General features: G+C 45.6%; 1 protein-coding gene across 1 annotated transcript in view; it reads right to left on the bottom strand.

Annotated features, from left to right (window-relative positions):
* LOC107192858 (neo-calmodulin-like) overlaps positions 1 to 17,110 on the bottom strand; it is a 62,771-nt gene extending 45,661 nt beyond the window's left edge. Inside the window, exon 1 of the mRNA XM_015582205.1 lies at positions 16,688 to 17,110. Within this exon, the coding sequence (XP_015437691.1) occupies positions 16,688 to 16,726 (39 nt within the window). The 5' untranslated portion in view covers positions 16,727 to 17,110. The remainder of the gene's footprint in view (positions 1 to 16,687) is intronic.
* Positions 17,111 to 19,263: the final 2,153 nt, after the last annotated feature.

The following is a 19,263-nucleotide window of genomic DNA, read 5'->3' as shown; positions in this document are numbered from 1 at the left end:
GACGCTCCACAGTAGTATCGGTTCGTGATGGCCAGACAGGGGCCGCGTCTGACTCCACACGCGATTCACCTACTGAATCACGTTCGTTCTCCTCGATGTCAAATATTTGATCGCGTTTCATCGATCATTCTCTTTTGAGCCAGCAGTTCTGGTCTGCCGATTTACGTTTAAACGTCGAACAACGAGCTAGAAAAAAGTACAGGCAAAGGAGTTGTTCCGTGTTTCACGCGCGGTATCGACTTCTTCGAGTTCTTTTCAATACTTCAACGCGACTCGATATGCAATACGATATCGTTGGCTCGCGTCGACAGCGCGGCAGTCATTTGAATAATATGCCTGTCGATAGCCCCGTGCTCGTTGAAGCTACTCAATTACCCACGAGAGATTTCGAAGAATGATCGTGAAAGGTAATCGGATACGAAGCAAGTACAGAGAAACATGTGCCTTTTTTCGCTGTGTATTAAATTGAAATTAATTATTGATTCGTGGTGACGCGTTCGATCGAATTCACTTGGCAGTTTTGTTACGAAATTCGCGGTGTTCTTTTTTCATTTCGTGCGTTAACTGTCTTCGACGTAAAGATATATAGTTGTATCGATAAATGTTGTAACCTACGTGCCGGTGGATGGTACTGGACTGCAATCGTCCATGGTCTTTAAACGTATCGTCGATAACGCGACAATAACATGCCACGACGCAACGATCGCGGAGCAAGTAGTATAGGTCGAGGGATTTACCGACGCCGTCGGTATTTCATCGTACAGAGCTTTTGCACAACAGCTCTGTTCTACCGACTTCGCGCTTATCGAGCTTTCTCGGGAAACTGTGAAGCTTTAGAGACGGGAAAGACTGACTTACCGACCGGAGAATTGGTTCGTGGAGGGAGCGAGTCACTTACCTATAAAAGAAAAGAGTATATGCATTAAAATTTTGCTTTTATTCAGTCCGACGGGTATGCTGCATCACACTAGTAGAGCTTTCCGTGGATCTAGTATGAAAGTTTTGAGAAACGTAACGTACATAAAGGAATCATGCTGAAGATTTTTCATGCATCGGCGAGGTGTCATGCTTGGTACGAGTGACGAACGAAAATGAAATCAGAATCGGAAATCGATGGTCCGCGAAATTTCGCAATGGTTTTGTTAGAAGTTCGTACTGAATCATGGTATGTCTAGTTTCATAGACTGACTTTAATGATTTCGAACGAATGAACTAAAGAACGCAAACACTCTACGCATTCAGTGTTCTATTGGCTATCGGTGGGTGTCGGTTGAAAGCGATTTTCGTGGAGGATTCTACGCGACAAGATTACTCGATGCTCACTAATCATCGACGACTGGTTTCGCTACGAAGCTTCGTCTCGCTGTACTAACAGCGAAACAGGGCAGATCGTTCCGCGTCCTACGTAAAAACTAAATGCTACTGATCTACCGAACGGCTGCATTCTAGCTGAAAAAAAAACAGTCTAAAACTAGAGACGCCTAAGGTGTCTTTCTTTTGTGCAGAGAATCTGGAATTTTGCGTGAATTATTGTACCTGCACGACTGCCGGCCCGCGATGCGCCTGTGCAATGGAAACACAAGAAAGAATGTTATACAGACAGATAGAGATAGAGTCGTATGAGAGGATAGTATGTACCAATGCATGATAGAAACAGGAAAGAAAAGAGTCCGAGAGGGAAACGTCGTTTGACCACGTGTCGCATGCAATACGATTAAACGACATAATTTCCTTCCAATTGCACGAGTTATTGCAGGCTAAAGTGAATCATGTGAAACTAGGTGGAAGAAGAGAAATTTACTTAACCCACTGCCTTATACATTGCGTCAGACTCGTGGTGACGATATCAAAATGGATTCAACAAAGATAAATATTATTCTTTGAGTCAAAGTGAAATACTAGTTTGCTAATATTAATATTTATCTTATAGAGTAAATGTACAATTGCGATAAGTACAACAATTCCTTTTGTTTCTGGGGAACTATCGACGACAAAGTAATTCTGGAGACTGCAGACGTCAAGAAAATCATTGGGCAAAGGGTTAAAGTACCACGAACTATTGAAAATCAGCTTTAAATTCTATCGCGTGAGAAAAGCTAGATAAATATCCGACATCGAGTAGAATGGATCCTTTGATTTGTCAAATAAATGCTCCTCTGCGTGGCCATAAGCCGGGAAGAAAAATTCGAGCACCGTTTCGATCCAGGCCCCCCGCAAATTGTCGTCGTAGCTCGCGATATTCATTGGTTAACTTCGCTGGCAAAGCTGGCAGAAGGAAAATAGGGACGGCATTCGAGAGCATTTACTATCTCCGGTCTAAATTTTCCCTCGTATTCGCTGTAATTGGGTAAACCGCGAACCTTGGTCTCCGTAGTTAACGTCGGTACGTCGAAATTCGTTAAAGTGGTTGCGCGCACGCGTGTTCCACTCGAGAAAGAGCATATACGCGTGATGTTGCATTGTCCATAATACGAGACCGCTTGCATACGAATACACGTTGGTTCCCCATAAATTCCAGGGGAAACGCAGGAACTGCTCGATCCCGACGGAACAGTCAGGTGGATCGTCGAAGCAAACTCATAACGGTGACCAGATTTACAGTAGGATCGACGCGAGACTGAAGAGGGGTTTGATTAAGTCTTCTGATCGAGAAGCCAATTTATTTTCAAAGCGTACACCCCCATCCACGAGTCCTGACCTCGCGAGTTCTCCGAGATTAAAATGTAAAATCGTGCTTTTATTTGACCCCGAAGACTACGAACGAGACACGACTAATCGATGCACATGGACGGAGTGGGAAAAAAAAAAACAGAAAGGAAGTTCGCTGGAAAAAAAAACACCGATGTTTTCCCCCCGGTGACAAAAGAGCGTTTAAAATTCAGTGGGAGCACACGCTCGATAAACATATGACGAGATTGCTCGATGTCACCGGTGGTCCATCGAAAAAAATCCTGGATCCGATTGATCACGTGGATCCCTCGTTGTTCCTGATACTGTAATTACTTCCGGCCGACTAGCTGCTGGCTTGACTTCGTTCCATTGATTTTACGAGCGGCTTCATATCCGGGAATCACCATGGAAACCGGGGAATGCCGTTTCAATGGGAAACCGAGGGCAAGATACACGAAACTCGCACCACCATGAAAATCCCGTGCGCGTTCACGCTTCGGGAAGTAAATCACGCGAAGCCTTCATTCTCGAGGGGGTCAATAGGACGAAAGCATGGAATGACGAGTGTACAGGAAAAACGATCGGTATTCTGCGCGTCTTATTTCGGCCTTTGTGACGGTGTCTTCCGTTTCGCGAGGAAGGAAAACCGAAGTTTTTCCCTTGTGACGCATGCGCGGCAATGGGAAACTGAGGCACTGAAAAATCCTGAAACACGTTTTCTCGAAGTGAAAGCTTTCGATTCAAAGCCTCTGTCTCCGCAAAAGAACCGATCGACAGATTTCATTCCGTCGTGACACAGTTAGTGAAGAATTGGAGAACAACGAAAATTGCATATTTCCTGTGTGCACACCTATTCACGACACGTGTTCAGGATGAAGTACTATACAGGTATATGTTGGTAGAAAAGTTCCGGGTTATTATCTTCCAGTGAGGTTCCCGAGGGTATCTTCCCTCGTGAGAGAGACTGAACGAACGAAGAAACGGGAAGTAATATACAGAGAGAAAATGAAAATGAACGCGGGGGCAAGAGCTTGTTTTTGTTTACCCAGGCTCCCGACGATTCTCCACGACAAACCGTTCGCCGCGAAGGGATTAAACGGAATTGCACATTTCCGTGTGCTCTCGTTGTGTCTGTTTTCACGAACGACTCGGGTGAACTTTATATACGACTTGAGACCTCGAATCAAACTCGTTTAATTCTCAAGGTTCTCAATTCACTGTGTATTTTACTGGTATATTGTTCGGATAACTTTTCCCAGTTTACTTTGTACACTTTTGGAGGAAGATCGTCCACGATTGAGAATATTCAATTAATCTCTCGTTTGGTGTAGAGTTATCACGGAGCAAGAACATCGTGGTGTTGTGTGAGAAACGACGGTACTACGAGAAAGAGTGTAAAGACACGACCGATATTAACTGAACGGATAGACTTCCTCGACCGTTTATGGAATGGGAATTAGATAAATATCTATCTCGTCGCAATGTTATGCGCTCGGGGGAGAGGGATGACACTGACAAAGTGGCTGCTCCACTTTCCAGTGGACGGAAGAAGTTGTCACAGGTATAGACACAGCAAATGAAAGCTTAACACTTTGACTGCACGTCATCCAAATAGTGGTGACGCGTACATTGCAAAGAGGCTGGATTATTTAAATTCCCGTACAAAATTTTTGCGTAAAATTAATATCGCAGTATAATTTGAAACAAAGTCAAGAGCCTTTATCAACTGGAGACATATATTTTCGACGATTTATGACTTAAAAAATAAAATAAAGTGTGTCTGGCTACGTACGGCCTTTTTCACTTTGGCAGTAAACGTGTTAAGGCAACATCGTGGGGACGAGGGAATTCCACTCGATGGCGGAAGATTCGCCTGGACACACGTGCAGGATCCTCTTCGTCGCTTCTACGGATCGAGCCGTGTCCCATCGACAAGTAGTGTGTCCGCTCGAGGGCGGCGAGTAAATAATTGCGGTCACGTGCCACGATGAAAGTTGCCGGGATTTAATGTACGACCTTTCGCTAGCTGGTCACGAAAACCAATCTAGCTAGAATAAGCTCTCATCGCCCCGCTGTAGAAACAGAACACGAGTCACACCAGGAAATATCAATCGTGTCGCTTGACGGACAAGGACGAACGTTTCGGTGAAGCTAGTGCAGAAATGTTCGATGATCCCCGAAGAAATACAGGGTGCCTCGTAATTGGTGGTACAACCGAGCAGGGAACAGATCCTACGTGAAAAAATAAGACGAAAATTTATTTAAGTTGAGACTTCGTTTACGAGAAAATCGACTTTGAAAATCTGCTGGATACGCGTGCGACTGAATAGGACTCGCGTCTGATCATTGCATTCCGTTTCTACTGATTGCTACACACGAAAACGAAGTCTGAAATGAAACCATTTTATTGTATATTTTCGACTTATTTTTGCATGTAGAATCTCTACTCGGTTGTACTACCAGTTACATGACAGTTTGTATATTATCTAACGAATAATTAAAATTGCATTTAAATCTGATAAAGTAAACGGCAGGCGAATATTTGACGATTATCAGGGATCACCGTAGTCCTTCGGTACCTTCTCAAACATGAAATTACACTGGATTCTATGGGGCAATTAATTTTAATCTCTTTGGAAACTGTCTGAAACGTACCAATCGCATCATGTTCACGATTAGTTCTCGGTACACCGGAATAACAACGACAATTAAGCGCCAGTGAAAGTCCCACTTCAAACGATTCGCTGTTCCTATTGTATCGATCCCCAGGGGAAATCGAAAGCTTCACGGAACCGATTAAGCTTCTGTCACGTCCAGGAAAAGCAAACTCCGTAGGTAATTGTGTACTGGTCGAGGGGGGACTCTTAACAATGGACGCCGGTTATACCCGTCGACGATATCGAGTTTCACGGGTAATTGATAATCAACCTGTCGATCGTTTGCACCTTGAATGTAACGAGGGCTCGTCGCTGAAGATTTTCTCTCGTTTCACTGGTAATACAAGATTCCAATTACTCGATCGTATTCGAAACGTATTCAAGACGCTACCTAATTCTCGGGCGAAACACGTCTCTCCATTTTCTCGTAATATCCTATTTCTCAACGTTCGTACGTTCCTCCGTCTCTTTCTCCGTCTTTCCAGACATCGAGGCAGAGGCGCATTTTGGCGGTGAAATTACATACGTGGAAGAACCACCACCAGCGAACCAAGGACCCGTAAAGTGTCAAAATTCCTTAGAGATACTCAGGCAAAGTATGGAAAAGGGAAACGCGAGCATAGGAAATCTTTCCTGAAGTACTTCGAAAGCCTGGAGAGAGCGAGGAGCCTGCAAGTTGCACGCGACCCCTGACATTACCTGCCCTACATAAATGACCCAGATCCCCCCATGGCTCCGTTCTTGCAATTTCCACTGTACAATGGAACAGCGATCCAATAACAAGCGCATAACGCCATGCTCGATGGGAAATCGTTCGATTCGTAGCGGCGAACTGCTAACGATCCGACGCCAATAATTCGCGAAACATACATTCCTGTCGATACGATATATTCCAACGAGCCTGCGATACTTATGCTCGAACGATGGATATTTCTTTTCAGAGAGTTACGAACCAACCTATTTCGCGGTAGGGTAATTCGACTGCTTGGCTACACTCGTCATAACTCGCTCCTATGCTACTTAAGCCCTTGAGCCAACGTTGAAATACCACCTGTACGGTCTTGGTGCCGTGAAACGCGCGCGAAAGTTCCGTAAGTCCGGTGGGAATTGCGCTCAAGGCAGAAGCCACGAACTTTGCTAGCAACGAGGAGTCTTGCTCGTGTGAGCACCGTGCATTTAATCACACTCGAGACGAGATCTCCAAGGATGATCTCTGCGGTCTAGGTTCGAAAACGCGTCACGAAATGTCCTCTATCCGCGTGGAAATTACAAGACGACATTAATCGCGGTCCAACTGCCCGTCGTGCAATTTATCTAACTTTTCCCACCGGGGCTGCGTTGAAAGCTCGATCCCCTACACGGCATCGGAGGGGATTTACGTGGAATCGAATGAAAGTCGTTGATAATCCCTTTGATGGTTCGCGAGGCGAAACTTCGCCAAGGCTAAGGAGAGAGAGAGAGAGAGAGTGAATGAGACCCGTGGCTGTGCGCGTGACTATGAGGAATTTCATATAATCGAACTCGATCACGTAGTCGACACGTGCGACCGGTTCCCCTGGCAACCACCTTCTCCTGGATTTCTCGCTATGGATGCTTGATAACTCGACGAAACTTCATTACAAATACGACGGCAAATGAGATTTAACCGCGCGGCACCCTTTACTCCGCGTCTCTGGGAAACTCGAAGACAGTCTCGTCCTTTGCCTCGGGACTGCCATCTTAATTCGTTGGAATCTTCCTTCGAGAGGCGGTGAAGTTAGGCACTCGATAAGGAAACGTGCCCCTAACGGCAACGAAAGGGAAAAAAAAAAAAGAAATCAGCGCGGTTCTTCGAGAAGTTGCTTTCAGGAGGAGAACTGACTGGCGTAAAACCTTCCGAGTGCTCCTTTAACGGGTAAGTGGGCTCATTTCGCTGTTCGAAGTCAGCGCCGAAAATCCCAACCCCTTGTTCGACTAACGACAGCGCAATTAGCACGCCTAATGATTTTCTCCTGGTTCCAGTGGCCTACAATTGGTGGATTCTTGAGCGAAGACCAAAGTTTAAAAGATCCTCAGTCGAAATGACTTCAACGATTTTGTTGGGCGTTTCCACGCTGAAGAATCGAACGAAGCAACTTCGCTCGAGGGAAGACTTATCGCGAAAAAATAAATTTTCACGGGGACTTCGAGAAGAGGTACGAACACTGGAATCGGATTTAATTTCCCTGGAACTCTTATTTTCCTGTCGGGAGAGGGATATTGCTCGTGTCGAGCCGAGAAACTGCAAAGTAGCCGGGTGGAGCAGCGCAAATCGAAAAGCAAATATTACGTCTAGGTACGCTTAAGGGTTCGGTATACATTTAAAGAGGGCGGACAAATCCTAAGTCCATCAATTTACAACCACTGGAACGGCAGAATTGGCACAATTCCGAGAAACATAAATATTTGGACGCTCCTTTATGGCGAGCCTCGTGCGAACAACGCTGAGCAGATCCGACGATGATAATCCTCGTCCGATGATTCGGAGTATTTTCATTGGGAGACTAAACAAAAACTAGCACTAGAAATTTTGAGGTCTCGAGAAACTGTTTACATCAAGAAGACAATGTCACGTTGATCAATTCATCGACTTCGATGACACAAAAGCGATAACACGTATTCGTCGGCGTCTACTACACCTTAAATCCTCCATCTTTTATATCGAAAGCAATAAACAAAGGTCGCAGTCGTTTCCATTAATCATCACGTACAAGCATCGACCTCGAGGCAGGAAATTAATTTTTTCCCTCCATGAAGCTGCTCTAGCCATCCCTCCGATGATGTAATCGGACACCCCCGTCCGGCGAAATCTGGGGAAACGAGGCGACCGTTTAACCGGATAATTGGATCCTTCGTGGCAGGAAACAAGCCACCACGGGCGCGGGGAATTAAGCGTGGTACGCCAAGGATTCGGAGTAGGACGCTGAAAATGTGAGAGATCGCGGTGATATAGGCCTAGCAACAGGTGGGCTGCACTTTAGGCCGCCATACACAAGCAAGCCGCAGAGAGCCACGCTGCGCGGCCTCTTTTCTCGGTGCATTCTTAACGGCTCGTCGACAACGGTTCTCTCCTCGAGCACTCAACACGGGTCTTTTCTGTCTGTTAATGTCAGAGTCGTTTCCGCGCGACACAACCGACATGGTAATATAATATTTATTTACAAAGGAATTATGAACCCTTTCGTACAATCTACAAGTAACATGGAAGTCTAGGTGGCAAACCAAAAATTTAGATATATAATAATGCGTAAAGATATATCACAATTTGTAACGAATGTGATATCGATGGAACTTAATCACTAGATTAATTAACCGCGAGCTGTCCTTTTCACCTTGTAACGGACCGCTGGGATTCGCCCCGCCCCCAATTATCGCAGGTGGAATTGCAACTGTGGAGAAGTTCCGTATAAGTGGGCTGATGCAACGGTTAATTCACGTTTTTCATTTCTTTGGTCTGACCTGTACGCGTTTAACCAAGGTCTCGCAAATTGATTTTTTTCTCCCGGGAGTCATTAGGCAGCGTGTATGTCCCAGGAGACTCGTTAGGCGGTGCATGTGAAACAGAAAAGCAAAAGGCAGATGAACGAAAGCTACGCGCGCAAAAGCTAACGAGCTTAATTGATCCTTGTGCCAGTATGCTTTGTGATGAGCGTTTTTTTTTTAATCCCCTCCGTCCGAACCCACAGCGTCCCCATCCGGAACTGTGTAAACAAGACTTCTCCCGGTAAAGATTTGACGCCGTTCCACCTCCGACTGAGGTGGAAAGACGTCCCGCGATTCCCCTTTTAGTCGCCTCTTACGACAAGCAGGGGTTACTGTTGGTGTATTCTAATCCCGCCCAACAGGGATTTTGAGATAAGCGTGGTATCTTCCGGACAGGAGTAAACAGTGACCCAGGGTCACGTCCATTATTCGTGCATGCTGTGTGCCGTCGTACCGGAGGAATAATTTCTTCCGCGACCAACTTTCCCCATGAATATTAATCCTATCCTGCGTGATTCAATTCGCGACGGGATATATCGTTGGGCCTCTAATTACATTGTCGTAGCATGCAAATCGCGTGCCGAGTCTCCTGTAACGCTGATGACGCTCGTATGAGTTCGTTTAAATTCAGGATCGGCAAAGAGGATTGACGAGGTTTGCGATAGAGGAGAACGTCCAGGTTCACCGAAAAATAGATATTTTGCGGGCTGACTTATCGCACACCTGTTCCACTGTGGTGTTTTCCGTGGCACGTAGCACGGCTTATTGACTCAGGAAAGACTTAATTATTCATGTTATATTTACGGTGATCTAATAGGGTCCTTCCAAATCAACGCGTAGCTTCTGGAAATTCTGTGGTCGGCGCAGATTCAATTAGCCCTCCGCGATCCGAGGATTCTGTGGAACGGAAATTGGGACTGGATGAATATGAGATGGAGTAGAACCGATTTTAAAATACGACTTTAAGGAATATCCAAAAAATTTTCTTCACGGAGCCATCGGCTTTAAAGCCCCTGGGGGACGGCCGATGGGCGAACGTCTTCCAACGTCGGGAAGTAATTGCCCCACGCTGTCTTCTCGTACTTTTTTTTTTTTGTCACCCGCTGGCCCTTCGTGCGGCATGCCCAACATCGAGGCGTTTAATTCTCCTTGTAAGGTTCCCGGGAGGGTGGCCACGATATCGGGGAAACAATAAAAGGGAGAAGCTTGGTAAATTGCGGACCGAGGGAGCTACGGAAACGGAGCGATTCGAGCTTCCATTAGCAGTTCTCTCTCAACGGTTTTGTTTCTTTCGTTGCTGTTCGCGGAAATATTCCGCTCCACGGTCGTTTCGAAAGTCAGCGGGGTAATTTGAGAGGTATTAATCGATTAAACGATTCCCGTACAATTAAGTGCAGTGGGGATAATCGTTAGGTCACACCAAAACAATAATCGGGTCCTTAGTTGAAAGATTGCACGAGTCAAGCGCTAAAGGGCAATCGGATACTCGAACGGTATTAAAATACGACGACAGTTGGTGGGTGATATAACAATTAGGTTAAAAGGCAGCCGCGACCAGCCAAGACGTTTCGAGAAACTGCTGTCGGTTCACGCTAGTCCGTTTTGTCGCTGAAATAATGCGACGACTCCCCGGAATTCTGCGGCAATTCCCGTGACCCGTTGGCCAGCTTAATTAAGCTGATGGAAACGTAAAGACGTCCCCGGCGACAGGATGGCTTGCATGTTGCGAATGGTACACGCGTCATTTAAATTTCCACGCCTATTCGTTGTGGATTATTGCGTCGCGATCGAAACACGACACCTGTTTCCCTGGAATATTCCACGTACGTTTCACTCAAAGACGAGAAGAACGTTATTCCATGCTACTCGTGCACAACGTTTCCGATTGTTTCAGAGTGTACCATACCGGGCAGTCATTTTGCATGAATCAGTGGCATGGAAAATGGGAATTGGAAGCGTCGATCGTTCTCCTACCGACAAATTCCGTACGATTGGTTGAAAAGACGTTCCACGATGGATGAGCACCAGTCTCGCGAAAGTGGAATTTCTGTCCCTTAAACCGAGGGGTAGGATTGCGCGTTCTCCGAACAATCGAATATACCCGAACCCGGGAATACTTTACGAAACGATTGCTTTCGGTTCCACCTCGATAATCATCCGTGGAAAAATAATTTCCATCGGTTCGATCGGTTTCCATCGTCTACTGTCATGATACGGAGAGAAGTTAGAAAGAACGTGTCCCTGTCGGGGAAAAAATTCGCGAGATGGACATTCGTGTCCGTACCGGGTGCTGATTGGTTCGAGGTGAAACAGTCACCCACGCTGCATCGCCAGGAATTGGATTTCAGTCCCGAGGGAAAGGAATCGGTCGCACGAGGCTACAGACGACTCTCTCTCTCTCTCTCTGTCAGCTTTTAGAGTTAGACCGGCGTGATGTCCGACGCCGCGACGATAGCTGTATCGTCGGAAGATTTACGGTCTGACGGTGGGCAATCCTCGAGGCGCTAAAATAAACCGACGATTTATCGTTCCCGTGGAGACGACGACGGTAGCAGTGGTACTGAATCGGACACGGGAAATCGTTCTCGCGGACTTCTAAACGACTGCCGAGAGACAGAGACCACCGGTCGTTTCGAGCTACGCGAGGCGCTCGCGAGCGTTTATTGCGTGTCGCTTGTGCTCAACGTCGCCGCGTTATTGCCGATTTATTACCACGATCGCGCCCGCCAAATGGAGAGATCGCGCGACGTTTTTGTTCGATTTATTCGCGGTGATCCGAGGAAACGCGCTATCGAGGTTCCGTGGACGTTTGACAGTGTTCCAGGCGACTGGGAGAATAAAGCCATCGGCAGCTGATAATAATCGGGGACAAAGCGCGTTATTCCGATTGTCTATGTACGACAAGGCTGAGGTAGAAAAGGGGAGGACGAGGCTGCTCTGGTATTGCGAAAATGGAACTCGTTAATTAGTGGCGATAATGTTTCTTTTTACCGAGGAAGATAGAAATGTTTCATTCGGTCCGAACGTTTGTTGTCCCGAAGTGTCGATCTCGGCGGTTTATACATGGTCCGTCTTAAGGATATGTAAAAGCGGGAACACCATTTGAAGCTACGTGAAAATATAGCTCGTAAATACAGAATAAACTTTTTTGATTTAAGACTTCATTTTGCAGAAAATCGACTTCGAAGATTGATGTGAAACGCGTGTAAGTCGTATGGTAGAAAGTAGAAACAGATTGCAATGACCAGACACGCTAGCCATGTCCTATTCGATTGCACGGGTATTCAGCAGATATTCAAAGTCGATTTTCTCGAAAACTAAGTCGAGAATGACAAAATTTTATTCTATACTTTTCTTTTCTTTTTTTATAAGGGATCACGCGGTGTCCGAGTTTACATATTATTCGGCCGGATTCTGTATTAATTGCAGTTGTACCTCGACTAGGAAATAAATCGAGAAATAAAAGTTCAACTGGTGTAAAATCCATCCAGGTGCCAGTCGATCCGCGACCTCGTTGGAGTAATCCACAAATTCGTACCGAATCTCTTCTGGGTGATGGTAGCGGGTTTTCGCGTTTGTGTTTCGCAAATTTCTGCGTGTAATGTTACCAGTACTAGGTTGTGTACACATTGTCAGCCCTTTGATTTATTTCGAGGGAACGGTCGTCGGTGAAACGACCTGCTCTTTAAGCTTTGAGTGGGCAGAGCTCTCCGGAGGAACTGTATTCTGACGTCTTAACGGCATCGTCGCGAACTAACGATGCATAGGACGCTACCCGATATTCCTTAATACCCGCCGTTTCCGTCTGTAATGGGCGCCGACGTAAATCCGGATTTGTCGTTGCCTTTACGTTTTTATCGGCAATTTACCATCGTCTGGCCGTAGTAAATCTCGAAAAAACAAATCTTGTCTATTCCCCCGGTCGTTACGCGAAACGATATTGTTTACTCGGGACCGAACGGACATCCCCTTTTTCTAAGTGTACTCGAAAAATAGAACGTTGCACGACGAAACGACACACTTGTGCCCCTCCCCCGACGTAAGAATAGGTAGTCGATCAAATCGAAATCTCTTCGAGAGCTCCTCGGCAAATATTAGAAACTCTTTCGCGATCGATCCTCCCTTCCTTCGACACTTCGAGAACGTTTCCTACTGAGCTTCTGGCTCTCTCTTCTCGAGAAAGATCAAGGATCGAGGTTTTCATCGTCCGCGTGGTTAGACGAAAGTATTCAAAATGTTGAGCTGCGGCCGAACGATCGCCAAAGGAAATTTCATATGCGGGACTTATCTTTCGTTTCAACGTCAGGGGAATCCTTCTTCTATCCGAAGCTTCCAGTGAAATACCACGAAATAGAAACGATATCAAACGAATATGATATACGACCTTCGCTTTACCGATTAAAATCAATCCGTTTAGACAATCGATGTCAGAAAGAATTCGTTTCGTTCGAAGCTTCTCCAGCTGAAGGACACGTGACGAATGAAACGAGGTACCATTTTCCTGATACGTACCCCACATGATCCTAGTTAGCGCGAACCGACTAGACAGTTTGGTCGAGAGAAGCAGAAATAAATAGCAATCTCGTGAAAAGGGCTCTGATTCAGAAGAAGGTGGCTATCAAGATTTTATCGTGGATCCGAGCTTTCAATGTCTACGAACTTTTTGAATATATTTAACAACTTGCCTACGTTGAAAACTGGGACGAACAAATATCACTAGTTTTTATCCCTTTGTCTAGTCGCTACACGAATCCAGGAAATAATACAGAAAATGCTGCTAGGTAGTCTTCGCGCAAACGATTGGGCTATTGTAAAAGTTCCGTTTCGAACATTTTCCACGTTCGGATTTTCGATAACACGTAAATAGAATAGTTCGGACAGCTGTGCAGTAATCCCGACCAAAGGACGACGCGTTCGACAATCCGATTATGCGTATTAACACATTGTACATCCTGTTCGATAGTGGAAACACACCTCCGATAACAAAGGTACAATTTTACTATACTAGAATCGGTCTTCTTCGTTTTACCCTCACCGTGAAACGTAGATCTCAATAACGTCGAACGCCGCTTTGACACGTTCCTCGTGTAGCCTGACTTTCGAGGCTGGTCACGTAGTTCGGTGAATTCCACGCTGCGATCAATTATTATCCGGCTTAATTGCATCGTGTTGCACCTTGGATGGTCGCCTAAACGGTTGACAAGGTCGGCAAACACGTATCGGCAATGTGTACGCGTTTCCTTCGTCGACTGACGTCGTCAGAGGGAAAATCGAATTAAACGAAGCATTTAAAAACCTTTCACCTGATCGTGTTACTCGTGATCCTGATATAATCAAATGTATTCAATCGTCCACGTTTCTGTTACTATGTCCAGGAATAAGAAGAAACATTCTATTTTTATAATGCTTGTGTCGAAGACAACGTGACGATTTTTTGAAATCAATTTCTTTTAGTCAATATGGCTTTTTTCGACACGCTATAGAACCGAAAGAAAAGTAGGGAATGAAATTACTGGAACCTTGACCGAAATAACGAAAGCGGAGTACTTAATCCAATGAATCGATGTTTCGAAAATCGTATTAGCGCTGCGATCGAAAGATAAAAAGACCAACGTGATGGGGACAAAAGAAAGCCGTGGAGGACGATGGGATTTTCGGTTGGTATGAGTGTCGTCCCGTTTTCCTTGGAAAATGAGAAAACTTCTAGGGTGTCGTCCCGCGGGAGAACGTACAAGAGTTTTCGTGACGTTTGCTTATCGACTTCTCCAGAGTACACGGTTCCCTAAAAAATACGACGAGTGTCGAGCACTCCAGCAATGAAAATACAAAATCGAGAGTATTTTCACGCTGTGAGAAGATATCGCGTTAAGCTAAACGGACTGCTGATAATAAACTTTATACCTAAGAGGGACTGCGATTTAACGAGGCACGGTTTCCCAAGAAGAAGCTTCTTGTACAAGTTTCCAAGGACTATTGAAACTTTCTCGTAAACGATGGAGCAACAGAGAAAGCATTATGAAGATGTATTTACGAACCATTTCTCGTAGAATTACTTCCGAAATTCATGTCACGTAGACAAGAATGTTTTTCCAAGTGACCAGAATCGCGGAGTGTTTGCAAGGGTTTTTAAATATTCGCGTGAAAAGCGAGCGGAAAGAGCCGCGGGCAAGCAGCTCCTTTGAATTTTGGATTGTTTGCAGCGCTCGCGGCTCGGGGAAGCCTCTTTGTATTCCCCCGTTGCTCAAACGGGGCGAGAGAAAACGCAGTTTTACGGGGCTTCGCGGAACGAACCCTCTTTGTACGTATTTTCCATTCGTCAGATGGAAGTAACGGTGTTCTCCCCTTGGAAAATACACGGATAATACTACGGTTCGGCATTTCAGAGGCCCCGAACAGGACGCAACCTAGAACACAGGGGGAACAAGGAATATATATGGCGAATCGCGGTGACATCGTTTCAACCTCTCGATTCTCCTCTCTGGTGTCCTCGCGCCGCCACAGAGAAATGATTATTAATTAAAAGACGTCACCGCCGCCGCGAGAATGGAAATCACGTTTTAATCTCGACCCTCGACTTCTGCGGAAATTTAGATGGAGGATTCGTGGTTTACTAAACTCATCGAGCAGTCCATGTTATTACAACTCGAACTCCGTGGCACCAAGTTTACCGTCCCTATTACGCGACTGCGTTTTCCAATTTCATAATCTACAGCGCGGACTAAGTTCCTCGGGGAAGATTTAAATTCAGGGGAATGGAATTCTCTTCGAGGAACAGAACATGCGTCGGTAAAAAATGGGAGGCAATTATAAAGTACCGGTACTTCGATAACTGCGTGTCCAATTTGTTCTTCTTCGAAACAACGATACTAATATGAATCGTTCCTGGTGGAAAGGAAATCGATATTCGATACATATTTCCCTTCGATTACGATTCAATTTCGCGAAGCTCGTTGCGTAAATTAACGCGATGGAAATCAATGTTGCACAACGTTATTTCAAAATAATATTCTTGTAAATGTGGAGGGGTTCCATGGGTAATTGATGATTGTGAGCTACCATTACGCAACCCACTCATAACACAGCACAGTTGGTAGAAGTAATTTTTCACCTTAAGGTCTCTATTGTTCACAATAGATTCATAGGTTCTCCAGGCTGTCTCGTACGTCTCGAATTATAACCCTTTTCGTGCAGGCCGAAACGTATCGCCGCGGTTGAATATGCATGCTAATGGAATATGCATCCAGAAAACGGACAGCTAAGGGAGTAAATCAGTTTTCACTGATAGATTTGTGTACGAGCGGATTCACGCGATCAGCGTTGGCACGAATTTTTGGCCAAACATATTATTTATGGTACCGTGGTCCGGCGTAATATCCGCGCGGAAAAATGCGATCGTATTTCATTACGAAACAAGTGAAGCTCGCCGTTTCGAAGCCGATAAAACAGAACATATTCTACCTCCCCCCCCCCCCCCCCCCCGGGGAACTTCGAGTGAAATCAATTAACCGAGTCGAAATTGAGAATTGAAGCCAACTCGAAAGAAAGTGAACAGGTTATTTTTCTCTCGTTAAGGGAACGGTGAAACTTGATCTACGACATACATGAATATGGAAATAAAATAAACGGGTATAAAGTTTCGGATTTTGTAGGTATTCCGTTTCACCTGTACAGAATAAAGCCAACGATCTTGCGTTTTGCACAAGTGTTCGGTACATCTCTGAACGTAGAAAAAGCTACCCCTCCGAATTCTTTGAAAACAGTGCGATCGTAAAGCTGATAGATTGTATTCGCGAATTTCAATCACAAAATTATGAAAACACATTTATTCGAATAAGAAATCGAATCGGTTGCTGACTCACCCGTCGCATGACGCGCAGTGAAAATGACGAGGTCTTCATTTTGGTGGTAATCCTGGCAAGCTTGAACGGTATACGTCCGGATGTGTTCGCCCTTGGCCTTCAGCAGTAATCGTACAGCAACGTGTCGTGTGTCGAGCTGTTGGACGACGTATAGTCCAGCTGTCTGGTGTTTGCAAGAAACCAAGAAATCCCGCGAGACTAATGGGGAGTCACGGAGCAGGTTCGTCCGATGGGCCGTTCAGAAGTGGCTCGGGGCCACAACTACAGGTGGTCGCGCGTTGTCGCTGAGACTGTTCCCCCGCCCGATGGATGTTTCGTTCTACCGTGTGTCTCTATGACACGCCCGCGCTCGTGCACACCGAAACTAATCGCGAGTGCACGATTCGATGAAAAAATTCTATCCAAGCGTACCGTGTGTCTCGATAACAGAGCCAAAAGAATAGAGAACAGATTCGATGATTCCTTCGATACGGAAGAATACTACGTTCCCTGGACCGATCCAGGCAAAATTTCCCGCGTCTGATCCTCGAAGAAGAGTGTTCGAGGTGATCGTCGGAACGAACCACGAAAGACTGCTGCGAGCGAAAAGTTTGCGGTTAGAATCAGATCGTAGCACGATGTCGGAACGACGTTGGTTGGACGTCGTCGACGGAGGATGTGCACGGAAGGACGTTGACGCGGTTCTGGCCTGTGAGTAGCGTCTGACCGGCTGTCCCGTCTGCCTGGTCTCCGAGGTGGAGCGAGGAAACCACCCCGGCGCTTTCTCGCGCACGCTCGTCGCGACGCCATAGCCCCGTACACCACAGGACCGCGCCTACTTTACGGACGCGTGGACTCAAAGTGCCAAGGTCGCGGTACCAAGGCCGTGTTAACCATGCACTCTATATTTTCCTTGTCCCGCAGACTGTCTTTCGAACACTGCCGATGCTCTTCCAGATTCATCGAAACACTTTAATAAACTGTTTCGATGCGTAACCGGCTGTGCTACCATCCTTTTCAATTTCAAGGCTAGCACGCAAACACACACTCTGATTCGAAGCCGATTTTTCTTCCTTTTATCGAAGCGAACTCTCCAAGAACATTGCCCAATATGTTTCCACGCGTCCTTGCCCCGATGTGCTTTCAGACGTTTCTCCCCATCCCGACAATTTTATTCCATGCGTCTGCTGATGGGAAATCCTGCGTTCGAGGCTGAACACAGCCGACCTTGGAATTTATTCTTAAGCTTCAATCGTGCGCAAACGTTAAGAGGATGGAGTCCCCCGGTCAACTTATGCTTTGCCGCTTCTTTAAATATTTATCAGATGTTCGCAACCGTTCTGGAAACTCCCCGATGGTCCTTGTGTATTAGCGGATTAACGAAGCTCTTCAATCTTCTATTTCAGCCTCCGTTTAAACGACGCGATCGGATGGAGGATTATATGGAGGAGCGTTGAGATTCACTAAACACAGAGTAATATACTGTGTTCTTACCAAAATTTCCCGATCGAAACACACAGTTTCGTTCACAGTGAACCGTTCGCGTTCACGGATCTCGAGCGACTGGCAACAATTTTTTCACTTGCAGTCGTAGTCCCCGTACCACCAAGTTCCACGAATTCCTTCTTGAGAATGTGTTTGTTTACATACTCGTTTCCAGGCTATATTCCGTTGTATATATGTATATATGTTGTATGTATGTTCCATAGCTAAATTCCGTGGTATATTAAATCATTTTTCAAACTCCTTTGTAACGAAGATAAACAGTAATGGAATGGGTGAAGCAACGAGTGTGACGGTTGTAATAAACAACTTGCGTGTTCGAAACGACATTAAATCGACCAATTAACACGCTGTACTTTACCGGTAACCAGTATATGGCTACGTGTATATTCACGGGTGTACAAGAGAGAATTATGAGGTTAGTTCTCGAGGTCGGAGCGAGGAGAAATGCTTGCATCTCGAGGCGTGTTCCTATGAAATATTCATTTGCCCGGTGTCTCGAACTGCCCACGCACAAGAGAGCCCTTTCCTTTCTGCATATTTTATCGCCCCCGCGTACGGGAATCCGCCACCTTCGGGTGAAATCGATTTTCCTCTTTGCGGTGAATATCGCTATTTTTCTTCATTTTCCTGTTGCGCCTCTCTGTTCCTCGACAGACGGTCCACGGGAGAACACGTTCAATTATTATTCCACCCACGGGGTCTCGCGGGCTGTCTCCGTTTCAACCTTCGCGCAATTCCGTCCGAAGACGAATCGGAACTTTCGCCCCGTTGCTTCCATCGTTGACGTCATTACTTTCACGGTGCACCATGGTCAATCTCGTTGATCATTGATTTATCGAGAAAAGATTCATCTTTCTACGAGGGAGTTCTAATGGAAAGTCGGTGATTAACATCGTTCGTCATGTCGACTTTCGAAGATCCAGAGCTTCTGAAAGTTGCAGGGTCCATGAGATAGCAGAAAAATACACGATACATATTTCTCATTTTACTATCGTTAAAGATTTATTTCATAATATTACACCAACAACTATTATCGAATTTTTATATAATAATAATAATAGATAATAATAATAATGATAATAATAATAATA

Source organism: Dufourea novaeangliae, unplaced genomic scaffold, assembly GCF_001272555.1.
Source record: "Dufourea novaeangliae isolate 0120121106 unplaced genomic scaffold, ASM127255v1 scaffold447, whole genome shotgun sequence".
NCBI lineage: Eukaryota > Metazoa > Arthropoda > Insecta > Hymenoptera > Halictidae > Dufourea > Dufourea novaeangliae.
This window is presented reverse-complemented; position numbering and strand designations above follow the sequence as displayed.